The following is a 21188-nucleotide window of genomic DNA, read 5'->3' as shown; positions in this document are numbered from 1 at the left end:
TTGGGCTTAACCAGTGTTAGCTATTCGTTATCCTGAGCAGCACATTACATTCAAACAGCAACTCTGTTTTAACCAACTTTTTCGTCTTTTTTAATTCTCACATTGTAAAGGGGATTTTTAAATAAATTTATTTTTTATTGGTGTTCAATTTGCCAACATATAGAATAACACCCAGTGCTCATCCCGTCAAGTGCCCACCTCAGTGCCGTCACCCAGTCACCCCCAACCCCCGCCCACCTCCCCTTCCACCACCCCTAGTTCATTTCCCAGAGTTAGGAGTCTCTAGTGTTCTGTCTCCCTTTCTGATATTTCCCACTCATTTTTTCTCCTTTCCCCTTGTAAAGGGGATTTATTTGCCAATAGCCTTTCAGTTTTTGAAAGTGAAACAGTATATGTCACAGTAACTTATAATTAATATTTTATCTATTCAACAAACACTTGCCAAATATCTAGTATTCAGAGTCTAGCAGTGGACACCAAGGAGGTAGACAAATAAGAACACTTTTATTTCAAACAGCTTTTATTCACACTAGGACTAGAGGAAAATCTAATTCAGTAGAAAACACAAGACAAAAGGAAATCTTTCATCCTCTTTGAAGGAAAATCACAACATTAACAACATTGACATTAATTTGGAACACACCATTGAATTATCCATTCAATATTTTCAAATACAAAAAAAGGAATCCTAAAGAAGGTAAACATTCCATGAGCATGTTCAACAATGGTATTGTTATTAGGTATTAATCCTTTATTAGATAATTATTTTTCACATCTGGGAAAACATCACTGGCAGCACAATTTTAAGAAAAGAAGTTTGGCAACAAGTATTTTTCTCAGCAGCTCTGGATGACAGATTTTGGTGAATGCTAGCCAAAAAAATTAAGGGCAAAACCACTGGTGCACAGAGGACAACAAACTGATCTTATTACAGAAACAGATATCAGACCACAATAGAAAAGACATTTTAATTTTACACAAAGCCAGAAACTCCAGATTATTGGCATACACATCAACAAGCCTGGTCTAAAGTTGTTTAATCATGAGAGTAATAAATATTCGTTTCCTGCCTGCCCTGCCCACCTTGTTTAAAAATATCAGGATATTTGCTTTCAAATGACACAAACTGACAAGGTATAATCTACAAAATGGTCATTCACTTGTAACAGAATGCTTCTTATGCCTAGCAACCACTGAAAGGGCAATTTCATATAACCCAGCTATTGTGGAGATAGACACTGACATTGCTTATCCAGAAAAATTTGAGAATCTTAAAATTAGAAAAAGCATATGTAGATTTTTATCTAAAAACATTTTTTTTCATCCCCAGGAAAGTGTGATTCCTCTTTAGATCTCAGAATTCTTAATTCCTAAGTTGTTATATTACTTCACTTCTACTCAAGTTTAAGTTAATAAAAGCAACAGCCTGAAGCTGCTGCAAGATATCAAGTGTCATAAAATGCCAACTCTAAGAAAGGGCACAACCATGAAGCTTAAAGGACATGACGACATTGTCCCACAAAACATTTGACCCTCCTTTATTTTATTTGATGTTGCAACATTTGCCTCTATTGTGCCTAAGGCCCAAACAGAAAAATAAAAGACTCCAATTTTCTTTGAATAGTCTGGAAATAATATCTTATTTCCAAATTATATTGATTTAAAATTACTCCTCTGGCATTTTTTCTTCAGGTTAGAGTTTATGCTTCTGAGTTTACTCAGAAAGGCATCATCCAAACGGCATGGAGAGTATATATAATCTTCTTACTGCTATAACTAGTACAACAGAAGTAGGCAGTACCAAGAATGGTGGGAAACCACATTTGAGACCAAAAGAAAAATTCTGTATTAATAAAATAAAGTGCCAAATCCAAGACTGTAGGCCAAAACACAATAACTGGGTCTATATTTTAAAATAAGAATAGTAAAAAAAAGTCAAGTAGCTCTTGAAAAGGAAGAGATAAAAAGGAAGATAAAGAGAATCTATACTAGAGTTTATGTAAATTGGCATGACTCAAAGTATACCTAGTAGTGTCTCAGAATATAAGTTGCTGAGGTTGTTTCTACTTAGGAAACATAGAGATTTAAGAAATTACTCTGATAGTTTAGATATGGCAGTTTGTTATTGGCAGTTAGACAAGGGAAAGAAGAGTGGAAAGGAAATTGTTGGTTACTAAGACTGGCCCTGTATGGTGAATTCATCACGTATTTGCTAAAAGTTCCAGTTTGAGAATTAAGATGGTTTGAGAAATTGTTACAATCCTATTACTCTATCATTGAGATCAAGTCCAAAAAGCCCCAGATCAACAGTCTAAGTTTCAATTGTCTGACCCAGCTATTTCCAACATATTATAACTGACTCAGCTGTTGCATAAGCCATTATATAAAACCAGCCATGTATATTATAAAAAACATAGACTGGAGCTGATTTGGAGAAATCAAGTTCTAGAGTCCTATATACCATGTTTATCTAAAAAATTTATACTCTGGACTATATGACAAGCATGCTGTGTTTCGTGAGGCATTTGATAGAGTAAAATCAAGGAGGCAAGGGCTATGGTTTTCAATGTAAATATGACTGAGAAAAGAAGCCACAGATAGGCACTTATGTATTTTAGTGATGGTACTGATTCAGGTGATATAATACACCTAATACTTCATTCAAAAGGCAGTAAATAGTATATAATACTGCTGGAGACCAAAATATAATTGTGTCCTCTGGGAACACAAGAGATATTTGATGAAGATCATGACCATGTTGATGATCAGTTTTAAAGACAACAATAAAATGCCTCCATTTCTTAGCTTAGATAATCTGGTTTTCATTTCTTTTGGAGGTGAAAATGCCCTCTTTACGGAAGAGTTAAACAGGTGTTTTTCCCTACTTCTTTTCTTTTTCCTATTTTTCAGCAAGTCATTTCATTCCTGAAGCAGGAAGAGAATGTTAAGATAGATACCCCTAGAAATGACAATGTCAAACTCTGACAAAATGATTATTTCCAGCTCAGAATGAATTGCTTTTAAGACAGAAACCTTTGGCTTGTTTTGTGGCTATTAGACATTTAATACTTTCACTGAGACAAGTTGAGTGTAAACTTTCAGAAGATAAATAGTAATAAATATTTAAATAAACCACCCTAAACATAGATGCTGGCATAAAAAATAAGTATAAAAGTCCTGATTGAAGAGAAATTTTCTCCCAGGAGACTTTCCACATGATAATTCTATTTTATTTCCATATGGAATCTGTGAAGAAATCCAGTAAATCCACAAAGCTTTATGAATGACCTTTGGAAATAAAATAGTACTAAGCTGTTAGGAGAGACCAGCTCTACAGTTTCTGAAATTGTGTGAGGAGACATCCTGCTTTCAAATCCACCACGTTTTCTTTTTCTTTTTTTTAAAAGGTTTTATTTCTAAGTAATCTTTACACCCAATGTGGGGTTGAGCTTACAACCCCAAGATCAAGAGTTACATGCTCTACCAACTGAGCCAGCCAGATGCCTCACCTATCCTCAGTGAGAGGTATGTGAAAGTTTGCAAAGGGTTATAGTAAAAACTGAAGGCAAGATTTCAATTCTTGTGATTGGTTATGGAAATGCGATTTGCAACAGTTTTGCACGAGTATCTCCATTTTCTCTAAAAGCAGATTTCTATCTCTGATATTGATGTAAATATGTTAAAAATGTTTTAAAATATTTCACTTGAAAACATTCTTTCCATTTACTAAGCAATAATTATATAGCCTCAATTATCACTTGAAGTCCATTTTACTTATTATCCTAATAAAATTGTCTGTTTTTCAACTTTATATTTAACCCTGGATTATAGTACATAATTGAGAAACTTAATTTTCTTTTTTGTACTTATTATCAAATCTTATCAAAGCCCTGGGATTATTTATTAATTGATTTCTCAAAAGTCATCATTTTTATTCATCATGCATAAGTTATGAGATTGTGAGAAAGCTTATGTATTTAGCCTTCAAAGTATGGATCAGAAAGACATGTTGCTGATAATGTTTAGAGGGGAGTTCTTCTAATAACCTCTTACTATTATGAGCAATAGAAATTAAGTGTGTAAGTGAAGAAAATGATTACCAAGTGAAACCACCCTTTCAAAAAGTGCTGGTCTATTTCAAAAGAAGTGTTGATATTCTCCAAAAGCCTCCATTCCGTCCCTGAAGGCTATCCTATAGCTTGTAATGGTATAATCAAAAAGTACTGGCATTCTGTTCTTAATACTACATTCAGCTGTGATTAATCCTCTCCATAGTTTATCTGCCTCTTGGTATCCTAAAGACCCTAACTGCAACCAATTGGGTACAGTATCACATGGAAGGATGTGTGATTAACTCATTAATGTGTCATGTTTTAAATCTAAATAACCATGGAGATGTCCTAGTGATTTGGCTTTATCAGTTTGATGGCTATGTATAATAAGTATGTGGCAAAATTATTACAGGAAGCTTCAGTAAATTACTATGATTGCACTAATCTGTTTCATTTTCTTATTCAACATCTAAAAAATATCTGGGAGGATGGAAAGTAGTAACAGAGATTTGTTATTATGAAGTTGATTTTTAAAAGTCACAATTACATTTCCAATTAAAATACAATATAACTTTCCTTGTCAAGGTGTGTGTGTGTTTTCTTTGGCTCCACTATTTGGTTTTCTGTAAGTAAATCTCCTCAAGCAATTATGGAAAATAGCAAGAGCTAGCAAACAAGATTGCATGAATTTCTTCGAAAATATTTTTTTTGCAAAAATTCATTACTATTGTGAATCTAGATTGACCTTACTCTTATGCAATAAAACTAATTTTTAACTAATACTGAATTACATTCCATTTAAGATTTCCTATTTCAAAGAGTGTCTCAAATTTCTAAGATGTTAAACCAAGTATTGAGCCATTTTTGTATATGTAATAAAAGTCTTTAAAATTAAAATGGTAATCCTAAAAAAACCAAATGCATGAAAAATATGGTCTGACTGTATAACAAAAGGGAGTTATATAATTCTACTTGAGTGAGATCTTTCATCTTTGATTTACAGGTTAGAGTCCTCTTTAACTAAAACCATATTGTTCTATATCTTTCATATCATGGCCTTCCCTAAAACCTTGTTTTAATTAAGGTTTCTTTCAGATTTCTGAATAAAAGCATGACAATCTTCACTTATGGCTTTAATATATCCTTTGAGTTAGGAAAATATATAAAAGAAACAACTCTTTCAAAAGCATCATCAGATATTAAATACTGTGAGGTATTCTACATCAATATCTTTAGGTGTTTGAGTTATACATTGAAATAAAATTTTGGGAGGTAGGGGCATAACCTACTAATATTTAGTAAATTGCTTTTAATCTCAGAAATAAATGTCCTTTATTTTTAGCCTTTGACATTAAGGCAACATGTGTGAAGGTTAAATTTATGTTTTTGTGTTTGTCTTTTCTCCACAGGAAGGCACAACTTTAAGGTTAACACAATTCAAGGTGACTTCAAATAGGCAATGCCTTCATTAACACATTTTCAAGATCTAGAAAATTCAGTAACATTGCTTCACCTCAATGATGTCACAGCTAAAAGAATACATCAGGCCAAGCAACCGTGTTAACCTGAAAAGTAAAACAAACCAACCAACCAACAAACAAAAAAAACCCAAACACGAAATACTCAAGGCTCCTGAGTAATTGGGGAGATTACGGGTAATCTTTAGCTTTTCTATAGGAAGGAAGGATGAAAGGTAAGAAGAAAGGATGTGATGGAGGAAAGATGAAAAGTGAGAACTAAGTTCTTAATGGATTTGGAAAAAATTAAGACCATCTTATGTTGAACATATGCTTGAAACTACTATCATCAGAGCAAGGGATGTATGAGGGGGGAGACCTCATCCTCAAATACAATTGTAAATCTCCATGTGTGGGGATGCACAGAGGGATATCAGGGAAATAGGGTTATTTTTCTCAAAAAATGTGACATAAAATATTGCACCATTACATACAGTATGTGAGGTTCCTTTGGCATTTGGACTTTGAGATTTAGCATGGTTTATTCCACTGAAAAAAGCCTCATCCCAGTTTCTCCATCTTGAACTCTTACTAGCAAGAGTTGAATCATGTGTTAAAACAAAGGCCAAAAAACAAACAAAACAAAACAACCCTTGCAATATGTTGGGAACTGCTATCCGTTCATAGCTGAAAGCAAATCCTGTAAACAATTTAAGACTGACAAAAATTACCCAATAAAAAACTGATCAGAATGTCAGGAATGAGTATTTCTTAGGTTTTGCCCAAAATTTCACTGGCTGTCGTAGCATCCATAATAATTAACAGTATCTAATGCTGTACTGGATGTTATTAGTTCATACTCTGGGCCTAGGAGTGGGTCACCCAGCATATTAAAAGTATGCTGGAAGGAGTTTCTTCCAATCGTGGTTTACTGTAACTTTAGAATCACAGCAGTTACGTTTAAGGAATCTTTAATGCCCTTTCAAGTCCATCCAAAGAACAAGTGAAGCTGCTGTTCAGAATTTTGTGCCCAGTGTTTATGTTACATCGAATCTGTGCCACCCAGGCAGCAGACAAGACATGTCTGAGGGTGCTGGGTGGGGGGATACACAATGATGTCACACACAGGAAATATGGGGGTGGGGGGGCTTGGCACTTCACAAGGCTGGCTCCTCTTCCATAGGCTCACCAGCAGTTCTGTAAAAATAAACAGGCAATCAGAATACGGCATAAGAGTACACAATGACATTGTAGATTTTCATGCATAATCAAAGCTGATTTTTCAGCTCTCTCTGATGTTTATTTGTGTTATTCAGTTATCCATAAATAGAGTTTCTTTCCTAGGAAGTATAAACAAATGTCAAGTGGAAAAACATTTTAGATCCAAGCAATCATTGGAAATGTTCCTGTTTATATTAAAACATGTCAAAATATTTTATAATTCTAGATTCTGAAATGTACATGTTTTGTGTCTAGGATGGTCCAATAATTTATTGAAAAAATTAACTATAATATTTTATTTTAGGAGCAATTACAATGATTTCCTATGGAACCAGTGTGCTAATGAGAGCAAAGGACCCAGCTTGCTTCTGGAGGAGACTCACCAGGGCTCTAGTTTTTGCTTCTGTTCTTTCATAACTGGATTGGCTGCCTGCCGGAGGCATTTCAAATCAAATTCTGAATTTGATTAGCAAATCGCTGCTACAGAACCAACGTTTTTACAAGAAATGCTCTATGGTAGTGTGTAAATAGCTTTTATTCGACATCATCTGTGGGGTGTTCTGCTCAGGCAAAACCAAAACTAATTGCTTGAAAATGTATACTTGATACTTAAACTTAATTTAGTAACACTCTGAGGGTGTTTTAAGGCAAACTTTTAAAATGATTTTTAATTTAGTCAAAGGGACAGATTGTAGCAGATATCCAAATACATGAAGTAGTTGGATTATTGAGAGAAGAAAACTAGGTTTTGAGAGGACAAGAGAATTGATTTTGAATCTGAGCTCTGTGATTTGCTAATGCTTCAATTTGCTAATGTTCTAACTACACTTCTGTGAAGCTGTGGCTTTAGGTTCAAAAACGTGGGGAAAAAATGTTCTTAGCAGAGTTAATGAAGGTTTAAAAAAAGGAAATAAAATTGGCTTGTAAGTAATAAACACTATGAGACATTACTTATTTAATATTTTGGATTTGTCCCTTTGTCATCTAGCCTATGCATAAAATTGTGTGAATGGCACACAGATACAGAGTCATGCCTGTGCTACCACAGGAAACTAAGGAAACACAATATTTAGATGATGGCTCTCTTTGGGTGGTGGAATAATAGATAGGTGGCTTTCATTTTCTTTTTCATACAGTTTATACTTGCTAGTATTCTATAATGAGTTACTTTCATATTAGAAAAAAATGCCATCTTTAAAACACAGCTGTTTATGAAGACAAATGGACTATTTAGCCATTTTTAATAGATTTATAATAAGAAAAAAGCCAATATTTCTAGGCATCTCTAAGTAGTTTCCATTTAACTTAGTGTTTTTATAATAAATTTAAAATCTTAAAATCAAGTTTTATCAATGATATGGTAATGAAAAAAATTTTAACTCATCCTCTAAAGAGTGAGTAATATCAGCTATTCATTATTTAACATTACCCAAAAGAGGGAGTTCCAAATGAGTCCATGTGGAATACAAAAAAAAAAAAAAATCATTTCTTAGGAAGTTATAGCCTGCCCAAGAGTGTACTGGATAAGGAGACTGTGAGAAAGTGTTTAGATTTGCTATGTAAGATAAAAGCTATTTAAGTGAGTCATACTCAATTTAAATCTTTCCAAACAAAAATGATCTGCATTCTGAGAAGAAAATTCTTAAGGAAAACATTTAAGAGAATAATTTATATGTAAACATGCAAACTTATTTACATCTTAGAATATGTGGATAATACAGGTGTAGAATCCTCAAACTAGGTACCCTAATGGAGACTGAATTTTCCTAATTTTTTCCAGCCTTGAGACCTGACATACAATATTATATAAATTTAAAGTGCAATGTGATGATTTGATAGACATATATATTGCAAAATGTTTACCACAAAAACACATCTTTCACCCCACATAAATACCCTTTTGTTGTTGTTGTTATGGTAAGAATATTCAGGATTTAATCTCACAGCAACTTTCATGCATACAATAGAGTATTGGTAACTCTAGTCACCTTTCCTTACATTAGATCCCTGGAATTTATTCATTTTATAACCAAAAGTTTGTACTTTTTGACCAACACTGCTCCATTTCCCCCAACTTCTAGCCTCTGGTAACTAACGTTCTGTTTTCTGTTTCTATAAGTTTAACATGGACTTTTCCCAGTTTTATTCAGAAATAATTGACATATATCATTGTATAAGTTCAAGATGGTTTGATTTACATATACTGTGAAATGATTATCATAATAGGCTTAGTTAATATCCATCATCTGATACACATACCGAAGTCAAAGTTTTTAGGTTTCACATATAAATAAGATCATACAGATAAATATTTTTCTTACTCTGCCTTATGTCATGTAGCATAATGCCCTCTGGTTCACCCAGGTTGAATCTTCTCTTTTATGGCTGAATAATATTTCATTGTAAGTTGGGGCTTAGTCTGTTCTTTTTCTAGAGGTTCCTTAAGATATAAGGATTGTTGTAGATTATGTATGTATCTATGTATGTACTTAGGTAGGTATTTATTGCTGTAAGTTTGCCTCTTAACGCTGCATTTGCTTTATCCCAGAAGTTTCGTTATATTGTGTTTCCATTTTTGTTTCAATATATTTTTTGGATTTTCTTTTGCTTCTATCCTTGATCCATTAGCTGTTCAAGAGTCTGTTAATTTCCACATTTTTGTGGATTTTCCAGTTTTCCTCTTGTTATTCGTCCTGAATTTCATAGTATTGTGGTCACAAAAGATACTTGGTATTAGTTCAGTCTTTTAAAATTTGTTAAGACTTGTTTCATGACATAACATGTGATTTGTCCTGGATAATGTTCTGTGTACACTTGAGTAAAATGTGTATTTTCCTGCTGTTGGATGAAATGTTTTGTACATGTCTGTTAGATCCATTTGGTCTAAAGTATAGATCAAGTCTGATGTTTTCTTATTGATTGTCTTGTCTGGAAGATGTATCCATTAGAAAAAGTGGGGGTACTGAAGTTTCCTACTATTATTGTATTGCTGTATATTATGCTTTCCAGGCCTGTTAGTATTTGCTCAATATATTTAAGGGTTATGGTGTTGGCTGCATAAGTATTTACAATTGTTGTATTCCCTTGATGAACTGATCTCTTGTTATTTTTTTCCAAAGTCTATTTTTTCTGATATAAGTATGCTACTCCTACTATTTTGGTTTCCATTTGCACAGAATATCTTTTTCCATCCTTTCACTTTGAGCCTATGTGTGTCCTTAAAACTGAAGTAGTCTTTTGTAAGCAGTAACCAGTAAGGGTCTCGTTTGTTTGTTTAAATCCATTTAGCCACTCTATGCCTTTTGATTGAAGAATTTAATCCACTTACATTTAAAATAATTGTTTCTCTCTAAGGGCTTACTATTACCATTTTGTTAATTGCTTTCTGGCTGTTTTGTAGTCCCTTTGTTCCTTTCTTTCTCTCTTGATGTCTTCATTTTGAATTGATATTTCTTCAGAACGGTATACTTGATTTCCTTCTCTTTATTTCATGTGTATCTACATAGCTCTTTGTTTTATGGTTAGTCTGAGGCAATCTTGAAACATCTTGTATCTATAAAAATCTATGTAAGCTGATAACAACCTAATTTTGATCACATGCAAAACTGTACCCTTTTACTCTTCCTCCTTACATTTTTTTCATGTTAGAATTTCAGGGATATATCTGTTAGTGAATTACTGTAGCTACAGCTATTTTTAACACTTGTGTCCTTTAGAATTTATGCTAGAGTTAAGTGATTAACACAACATTTCACAGTATTAGGGCATTCTGATTCTGTGTTCTTACATTTACTTGTGTAGAGAATATTTTCATGTTTTGTTTTTATGTTGCTTATTATTATCCTTTCTTTTTCAGCTTATGGAACTCCTTTCAGCATTTCTTGTAAGGCAGGTGTTGTGATGAAGAACTAACTCAGCTTCTGTTTTTTGGGAAAATTTTTATCTCACCTTCATTTCTGAAGGACAACTTTGCTAAGTAAACTAATCTGGTTGGCAGGTTTTTAATTTCAGCATTTTGAAAATATCATCCTACTGTCTCCTGGCTTCCGGGGTTTTTGTTGAGAAATCCACTCAGTCTGATGAAGAGTTCCCCAGTATGAGATATTTTTCTCGATACTTTTACATTTCTGTCTTTAATATAGACAGTTTTATTATTATTATTTTATTAAGATCATTTTGGATTGGAATTTGGGGCTGACCTATTAGCTTCATAAACTTGGATATCTAAATCTTTCCTCAGGTTTGGGAAGTTCAGCCATTATTACTTTATTATTTTTTCTTTTTCTTTTAAGATTGTTTTTATTTATTTATTCATGAGAGACAGAGAGAGAGAGGCAGAGACACAGGCAGAGGGAGAAGCAGGCTTCATGCCGGGAGCCTGATGTGAGACTCGATCCCAGGTCTCCAGGATCAGGCCCTGGGCTGAAGGCAGGCGCTAAACTGTTGAGCCACCCGGGCTGCCCCCCATTATTACTTTAAATAAACTTTCTGTCACTTTCTCCTGAGACTCCAATAATTCATAGATTGTCTTAATGGTTTCCTATGAATCCCTTACACTTTCTTCATTCCTTTTTTTAATTTTTGCTCCTCTGACTGAATAATTTCAAACTATCTGTCTTCAATTTCATTTATTCTTTCTTCTGCTTGGTTCAGTATGATGTTGAGCTCTGTACTGAATTCTTTAATTCAGTTATTGTATTCTTCAGCTCCAAACCTTTTTTGATTATTTTCTGTTTTCTGTCTCTTTGTTGAACTCATTTTGTTCTTTTATTGTTTTCCTGATTTTTATTAAATTGTTTGTATTCTCCTGTAACTTTCTGAGTATCTTTAGAACAATTATTTCTAATTCTTTTTCAGGCAATTCATGTATCTCCATTTCCTTGGGTCAGTTACTAGAAGTTTACTCAGTTCCTTTGGTGGTGTCAGATTTCCCTGATTATTCATGATCCCTGTAGCTCTGTGTCTGGGGCAGGGAGGCATCATATTTAGTTGGCTCAAGTGTCTCAGGTCTGTAACACTGACAGCTGTGTAGTCTTTCATAAGCACTGTGATGGCGGAGGATGGGGAGGTGTTAGAGTGACTGCAAGGGATTTTGGGGTCCTCAGTATCTTCTTCAAGTACAGCAGCTAGGGACCAGGACAGCCACTGTGGTGGCTGGAGCTGGTGGTGTACACACTTGCCTGCAGTAGCCCTGGGTCTTGGCATGTACTCCTGTAGTTGCAAGGCCTTCTCAGAGGCACACAGCAGTGGAAGCCAGTGTTGGGACTTAGGCTGATGGGGTATAAGTACTTAACTGAAGGGGCTAGTTGAGCCAATGATGCAAGCTACTGACAGGAGGAGTCAGGGATAGATGTGGGCCTTGATTATTTGAGTATGCTTCTGTGGCTGAAGGGTGTCACCATAGGTATGAGCATGGCATTGAGGCTAGTGACATGAGTTGACCAGCTGGAGGGACTAGCTGCATTGTGGGCTCAGCAGGTTATGCAGTGACAGAAGATAGGGCTGAAACCTATCCAGCGATCCCAGGTTAAGAAAACTTAGAAAAATGTAAAGCAGAAAGTAAAGAATTTAACCAGAGAAAATATATAGTGTAAAATTAAATTCCTGTATTTTCCTTAAATTCTTGTACATTTCCTTAAATGTATTTCATTTCTTATGATTTTTAAAACAGTATTTTAAAACTTATATTAATAATGCTATTGAATAAGACATATTTTCTCTTGTTCTATTTATTTAATTTAATCTCTTTGTATCTTGCTTTCTCTTCCTCCTCCAAGGCAGGCAATCTAATACTATGTACATTATTTTATTTGTAAGGTGTTCTTCAGAGCTATATATTATTATTTTGTGGGCATATATTTTTATTTTTTGTAAATTTTATTTTTATATACATATATATAATTTCTGTTGCTTAACTTTTTTACTTAGTACTGCATTTATTAAATCTATCCATGCAGTTATGTTTATCTAGTCTGTAGCTGCTAAGAACTACCTGGCATCTCCATGGTATATATCTGCCACATTTTAACTATCCATTCTCTCAATAATGGACCCCAGGTTTGACCCCCTCTGAATAAAGCTGTAGTGAACTTCCTAGTACCTGTACTTTAATGATTCTAGATGAGAAAGTCTTCAGTATACACCACAGGAGCAGGATTACTAGGTCATATGTTTTGTGTATAGTAAATGGTACTAAATTGCTTTCCAGAACAGCTACCATAGTTTACCTTCCCACAGCCTCCAAAGCTCCACATCTCTACTGGTTCTGACATTTCACACTTCATCGAATTTTTCACTGACTCAAATAATAATTACTGAGTGTCTATGATGTACTCTGGCTATGTTCTAGGTACTAGAAGTATAGAGGAGACACAGGAAATATAACAGAGGTATCTGATCTAATTTCAGAATTGATGGTCAGTGAATATTCTCCAAGAAGAGGAAGTGATATTTGATCTGAGATCTAAAGGGTAGTGGAAGAAAATGGAGAGGCCAACATAGGGTCAGTGGGAGGAAAAGTAAGATAAGTTCCAAACGAGGGAAGGATGTGTGCCAAGAGGCGTGATGTGAACATGAATATAGGTCTGTGGAAAAAATGTAAAAACCACAATAAGATACTCTTACATACCCACTAGGAAGGCTAAAATTTTGAAGACTGATTTTACATAGTGTAGGTGTAGATATGACAGGAGGAGTCAGGGCTAGATGTGGACGTTGATTATTGGAGTATGCCCCTGTGGCTGAAGGGTGTCACCGTAGGTATGACACTTATGGTGGACTAGTCATTCATTGCTGGTGGGAATGAAAGATGGCACAACCATTTTGGAAAGCAGTTTGGAAGTTTCTCACAAAGTAAAACACATGGCTTCCCTATAGCTTGGTGATTCCACTCCTAGGTATATATCAAAGAAAACTGAGTGCTTGTGTTCACAAAATAAAAACTTGTACGAAAATTTCAGAGACTTAGGTTCCTCAGAAAATTAAAAATATAATTACCATATGATCCAGCAATTCCAGTTCTGGGTATATATCCAAAAGAATTGAAAACAGGATCTTGAAGAGATAATTGCACACTCATATTCATTGAAGCATTATTCGCAGTATCCAAGAGGTGGAGGCAACCTAAATGTCCATTAATAGATGAATGATAAAGAAAATGTGGCATATACCTACAATGGAATATTATTCAGCTCTAAAAAGGATGGAATTTTGTCATATACTATAATACGGTTGAACCTTGAGGACATTATGTTAAGTGAGGTAAGCCAGTCACAAAAAGACAGATACTTCATGATTACACTAATATGAGATATCTAAAGGAATAAAATTCTTAGAATAATGGTTGTTGGAAGCTGGAGGAATGGGGAAAAAGGGAAATAGTTATTTAGTAGGCATAGAGCTTTAGTTTTGTGAGATGAAAAAGTTCTAGAGATATGTTGCACAATAACGGGCCATACAGTTAACACTACTGTTTTGTACACTTAAAAATGATTCAGATGGCAAATGTTATGTTATGTGCTTTTTACCACAATAATAAAAATTTTCATAGAAGCTTTTTTCATAATTGCCCTAAATGGCAGAAGATCTTAATATATATATATTAATATATATATTTATATATATATATATTCAGATTTTATTTATTCATGAGAGACACACAGAGAGAGTCAGAGACATGGGCAGAGGGAGAAGCAGGCTCCCTGCGGGGATCCTGATTTGGGACTTGATCCTAGGACCCTGGTATTATACCCTGAGCAGAAGGCAGATGCTCAACCACTGAACCACCTAGGCATCCCTGAATACTTTTCTAAATAAGACATATAGAGGATTGATGGGACATGAAAAGGTATTCAATATTACTAATAATTAGGGAAATGCAAATCAAAACCACAATAAGATATCATCTCATACCTGTCTGAATGGCTATTACCAAAGGACAAGAAATAACAAGCGATGGCAAGGATAAGGAGAAAAGAAAACTCTCGTGCACTGTTGGTGGGATTGTAAATTGATGTAGTCCTTTGAAAAACAGTATGGAGTTTTCTCAAAAAATTAGAAACAGAATTGCCATATGATCCAGCAATTCTATTTCTGGGTATTTATCAAAGGAATGACAACACTAACTTAAAAATGTATATGCACCACCATACTCACTGCAGCATGACTTAAAATAGCCAAGGTATAAAAGCAGCCTAAGTGTCTATTAATGGATGAATGGATAAAGAAAATGTGATATAATTGAATGTTATTAAGCCATAAAAAAAGAAAATTGGAGTGCCAGGGTAGCTCAGCTCGTTAAGCAGCTGACTCTTGATTTTAGCTCAAGTCATGATCTTGTGAGTTGTGAGATTGAGCCCCCTACGAGGCTTAGCATGGAGCCTCCTTAAGATTCTCTTTCCCTCTCCTTATGCCCTCCCTCCACTTGCTTATTCTCTCTTTCTCTCTCTCCAAAAAAAATTTTTTTTAATTAAAAAAAATAAAATGTAGTATAAGAAGAAAATCTTGCATTTGTGACAACTTGGATGGACTTTGAGGGCATTACATTAAGTGAAATAAGTCAAATGGAGAAAGACAAATGCTGTGTCATCTCACTTGTTTGTGGAATCTAAAAAAACTCTTGAACTTACAGAGAAAAGATTGGTAGTTGTGAGAGGTGAGAGTAGGGGTAAGAGGGAGGCAAAATGGGTAAAAGAAGTCAAAAGGTACAAATTTCCAGTTACAAAATAAATAAGTCCTGGAGATGTAATATACAGCATAGTGACTATAGTTTTTTTGTTCGAAAGTTGTTAAGAGAATACATCTTAAAAGTTTTCATGACAAGAAAAAATTATAACTATGTGTGCTGATAGATGTTAACTAGAGTCATTGGGGTAACTATTTCACAATATATACATATATCAAATCATTATGTTTTACATTTTAGTAATATGTGTTACATATCAATTGTCTCAATAAAAAAAAAACAGCAAGATAAATTAATAGCCCCAAGTGGTAAACAAGCCAAACATGAATCCACAGGTATATGGATAAACAAATTAGGGTGGTTTATACACGGGGATAATGCACAATAATAAAAAATGAACAAACTGTGATGAGATGGATCTCAAAAACATTATGCTTAGTGGAGTAAAAGAAGACAGATAAAATGCTGAATGAATTACTGATTCCCTTTAAATGAAATTTAAAGTTTGGTAGAACTAATCTACAGTATTAAAACCATAAAAAAAAATCTCTGGAAGAAGTAGCATTGACTAAGAGACATGAGAAAATTTTCTGGGTACTGGATGATGTTCATGTAAGTATGGATTAGGTAAAAAATCTTTTGATTTGGGTGTACTATTATATGTAAGGTATACCCCAATTTGAAAAAAGAAAATGAAACTAGTTCATTGTTAGAACACAGATCAGAAAACCAAGAGGAAAGATTTCATATATAAGATACAAAATCAAGGGAAGGGTCTGATCATGGAGCGCTTATGCGTTCCTGTTAACAATGATGATCTTTATGCTAACGGCAATGGAAAGGCATTGAAGGGTTTCAAGCAAAGGCATGACAGGATTTGCCATCCAGTTTTTTGTTTTGTTTTGTTTTGTTTTGTTTTGTTTTGTTTTGTTTTGTTTTTAAGAGCTCCCTGACTGCTGTGTAGAAAATGGATTGGGAAGGAGGCAAAGTGGATATGGGAACTAGAAAGGAAGCTAATGTAAGAGTTTGGATGAGAGATGAAGGTACTTTTAGACTGAGTATTGTCAGTAGAAGTTTAAAAAAACACATGGTTTGCTCAAGCTATTCTTTCTCTCTTAGATACCTTTCTTCTTATTTCCTAGGTAAAATCCTATTTTTCCACCCCGGCTCAGTTGTTCTGCTCTGTGATTTGTTCCACATTTCTAGGCCTGTGTGAGATCTTCTTTTATTTTACAGCTCAATATAGCAAATTACTTGTCACTTATTATAGTTGGTTGCTCATGTCTAATCCTGTGGTAGGAAGAATAATAGCCCCCCAAAATGTCTATGTTCTAATCCCTGGAAGCTGTGAATATGCTAACCTTTCATGGCTAGATGTGATAAAAGTTAAGTACCTTGGGATAAAGAAATTATCCTAAATTATCCTAGTGGAGCTAATCTAATGAGTCTTTAAAAGCAGAGAATAGTTCCCAGCTTGTAAACCAGCCTGTCCAGCTTTCTTCCTTCAGTCAGAGAAAGAACTGATAAGTGAAGAAAGGTCATCAGGATGTAAAGTTGCTGACTTTGAAGATAGAGGAAGGGGGGTCACAAGCCAAGGAATGCAGGCAGCTTCTGGAAGCTGGAAAAGACAAGGATGTAGATTCTCCCCTAGAGCCTCCAAGAAAGGACCCAAGCCCTGACAACCTCTTGATTTTAGCCCAAAGAGACCTGTGCCAGCCTTCTGATCTATCATTTTAAGTCACTAAATTTATTTCTAAAGAAGAATACATTCCCCAAGTATATGAACCTTTTGTGGACTACGAGGAGTCTTTGTAACTGTGCCCTTCAATACTTTGACACATACAGAATATTCAGAAAGTGTTTAAAGATTGAATGGACTGGATATTCTTCTTCCTCATTTTTCAGGTTGAAGGATAATCCTGTAATCTGTCAGCATCACTACCAAGTTTTTATTCCATCCTAAATATAATTCCTTTCTCCATTCAGATAGACACTTTGCCGCCTCCTCCTTTATTATGTTTATTTAGCCAATCCATCTTTATGATATGAGTTCTATGAATTCTAGTCATCTGGAAATTGATATGGTCAATTAGCACTACAAAAGAAAATAAATATAAAATACACATTTCGAAAACATAAAAATATAAAACCACTGATTCTCTCAGAAAACGGTGAATTAAGGGAGATTAGAATTACTCAGGTATATTTATAAAGTGTTATATTACCATTTTAACAATATTTTAGCTTCCATCTTCTGTCTTTAGTGATTGACTGATTCATCCATTCATTCAGTATTTATTACCTATAATATATTAGGCATTCTGAAAATTTTAAGTTAAGTCACGTAATCACAGGTTAATTAACTCAATTTCTTGCTTAGAGATTATTTGTGATTCTCTTGTTTTTAATGACTATACTATTCTTTTAACCTATGAACACTTAGATGCCTTTCCTATTTTACTTATAATTCTATTCAAATAGAATAGAATGTTTTTCCTTATAAAACATTTCTTTAAAGAATTCAGAATGGAGCCCTGAATGTATAAATGAGCACTGGATTGAATCCCTATCATTACTAAGTCAGACTTCATATATGCCCCATGACCACATAGTAGGCACTGAACACAGAGATAAAAAGTCCCAGAGGAGGAGGAAAAAGAAGAAAAGAAGAGACATATTATCCTTCCTTTTATCAGGAGCTTCCAAATCTCAATCCACTTAGCCCACTTTTCAGCTAAGGCTTTTTTGACACTGGATATGTGGTGAATGAAAATTAAGGATAAAATTTATTTTGGAATGTTTGCCTGCTTAGATAAACAAGTACTCAAAAGGTATCATAGAGAAAAATCAGAAACCTGCATAATTTGTACAATATTTAGCTTTTAGAAGCCTTGGGGACACAATCCTAAAGAATGGAAAACAAAGTTGTGTTTCTAGGTATAGTAGACATTAATAACGGTCTATATTTTATATAAATTTTCAGAAACAGAAAAATGAGGTCATTAATGTCCTTGGCACTAGTGATAGGTCATTCAAAGCTAAGGTAAATGATACTTGGGATCTTCCAGCTTATTGCTATACCTCTTTTATATTCATGAATAAGACAGTTTACTCAAAAAAAATAGCTAGACTTGGAATCATATATTTTCTTATGCTTTTGTATTATATAATGATTTGAAGCCATCTCTTCATGAGAAAAATTGCCAAAAGTTGAAGATGAAATGATTAAATAAACAACCAGATTGGATTGTACTAAGAAATCTAACATGATTCACGTTTTAATCAATAGGTCAAACTGACATTTGAAAAATGTAATTTTCAGTTTTTGTTTTGGTTTAAAAAAGAGAGAGAGAAAGAGACAGTCAGGATTTCTAGGGTGTAAATGTGTTCTCAATAACATCATAGTTGATCATCCTAAAGTTCTGATTGCCAGAGAGAGCTTTTTCTTGATTTTCAGCAGAGCCTAAACTAGTATCTAAGAATAAACCTGAATACTGCACTGACCTTTTCAAAGCAGAAGCATTTGAAACAGATATCCACCCAATGCAAACTATAATCATTTAAAGATGCAGTCTCCTAGCAAACAAGGAAAAACCTAAAATCACAGTTCTCTCTTCTAAATGATATGGTATATGTGACCAGGTCTATCTATTTAAAATTTTTTGAACATATAACTGGGCCCTATTTAATTTTTTTGTCTTTTTTTCCTGATCTGCTATCTTTTCTTTCTTGCTCAAGTCCTTTGCTACTTGAAAATTAAGTTTTGAAAACTGTATTTCAGTTAATCATCACCAAAATGAATCCCCACATGTCAGCCTTTTTCTAATAATTTACTCTTCATGGTCCATCAGTAAGTTGTAAAAATGAAATGACTGTTTTCACTGTGTTGTCATCTCCCTCCTAACCTCCCTCCAAGAAAAATGAACAAAAAATACTTACAATGGTTCTTAGCCAGGAGCATTTTATCCCTTATTCACTAGTGGTAAATGAGTCAGATATGAGTTGGCCAGGAAAAGAACTGCTTTACCCAAAATCTTAGTACAAAATGAGTCATCTCACTCCAAACACCAATATATCCTCCAAAATAACTGGCAAGAATTTCCTATAAAAAGAATCTTGCCTTCACTCTTTTCCATCCATTTAGCTTTCTGATTTTTCTAATTTTTAAATTTCCTGTGTACTTATAATATTACATTCATAACAAAGGCCCAAGAACATGTCCACCTCTTTATCTCATTCTGAAAGTCTTTCCTGTATTGAGTAGAGGGACAATTCTAATAGCATGCCCCTGAAAAGAATAAGTGTTCGTGGCTTTCAAGGGTTCTCTTGTCTCTGACTCTGATGAAATTCATGCATGGTTCAACAGAAATGCAAAAGTCAATTCTAGAAGAATTTTTCTTTTCCCGTGCTGAAAAAGTTCAAACCCATAGAAAGTATTTCAAGCAAAAGCATTTTTCCATAAAAAAATCAACCAAAATAGATACAATGTGTCTAATACTGATAAACAAACATGAATCCAGGTCACAAGCTTCGACTCTGTCTCCCTATACACCAGAACATTCCCATTCCCATTCTCTCTCTGCCATCATAGGAAGCTTAAAAGTCACTGTGAACTTAAAAAAATGAAAATAAAAATCACTGTGAACTGAAGCCAGGGTTAAGTCCCTGTAGATTATCAGAAGTCAAACACTCTATTTACCTGAGGATAAGCAAGCATGCTTATAAAGCCAATTCCTGCCAAAGTGCTGAGACTTTTATACTACTTGGGGTATATAACCAGACTTATTATTCTTAATTATCCTAAGTAAAATTATTTACAATTCATTTCACTCAGTTTGGAATTTAGCTTCATTTCTCTATATTAAATGAGTTCTAAAGAGTAGATGTATTTCTTTTATATCCAGCACCAACAGATGTTAGTTTCCTCCGTTTTATAGCCCTCAGATGACAGACAACTAACTGCATTTGGCCTTGGGAATAACTGCAACACCTTTAGATTATGAACTTGGTTTGATTCTTAACTGGGAATGGCAGGGGGTTAGTTTCTATTATCAAGAAAGTAAAATAAGTTTTCCCTTATGCTCCAGATGCCCAAATGAAGATGTTTTTCTAATACAATATTGTATAACTATTTTTTTTTCTACAGGTAATCTGGTCTTTAAGTGGTTATAGTAAGAAAAAATACTTGCATAAAAATGACATCTCTTATTCAATGCATCTCCTGCTTTTGAAAACAAGATGTTAAATCCATTAAACTTTGACTATCCAGTAAAAGCAAGAAATCTAAAACTGTCCAAATTTGTACATTCTTGGGAAAATTGCCAACTAGGTACTAGGTAGCAGGATCTGTGTAATTAATAGTGATGTTATTGATGGAGGGGAATATGATTTCCTTCTCATAAGCAATTTAAAAGTACAAGCTGGCAGAGCTTTAGTAAAGCCTCACCTGATTCATTTTTAAATTGAGAAAATGTGACTTTGAAGCCAGCCACAGAAAGCACCAGTGTTAATAAATGTACATTTATGATGGTTTTGGTTGTAGCAGACTTTAAAAAAATCCCGAAAGTAACAATGTCTATATGATAGGACGATGAACACCAAAATGCACAAACTGACAAACATTTCTTAGAAGGAGAACAAGCAAACCCGATCTTAAGTTAACCTTATTTTTTTTTTTTCTGAAAGCTATATTCATATGAAGACTAACTGGAATCAACTTCTTATCATAAAGTAGAATAAAATCAGACTCAGGAGTCCACACATTCCTTTATACAC

General features: G+C 34.2%; 1 protein-coding gene across 31 annotated transcripts in view; it reads right to left on the bottom strand.

Annotated features, from left to right (window-relative positions):
- Nucleotides 1-485: 485 nt before the first annotated feature.
- Nucleotides 486-21188, bottom strand: part of HDAC9 (histone deacetylase 9) — a 1020499-nt gene continuing 999796 nt past the window's right edge. For all 31 annotated transcript variants that reach the window (XM_049093664.1, XM_049093655.1, XM_049093656.1 and 28 more), the window contains one exon: nucleotides 486-6706. In XM_049093664.1, coding sequence (XP_048949621.1) covers nucleotides 6667-6706 — 40 coding nt within the window. In that variant the 3' untranslated portion in view covers nucleotides 486-6666. The remainder of the gene's footprint in view (nucleotides 6707-21188) is intronic.

The sequence above is a fragment of the Canis lupus genome, chromosome 14 (assembly GCF_003254725.2).
Source record: "Canis lupus dingo isolate Sandy chromosome 14, ASM325472v2, whole genome shotgun sequence".
NCBI classification, from domain to species: domain Eukaryota; kingdom Metazoa; phylum Chordata; class Mammalia; order Carnivora; family Canidae; genus Canis; species Canis lupus.
Note: the sequence above shows the minus strand (reverse complement) of the source record. Positions and strands in the feature narration are given on the sequence as shown.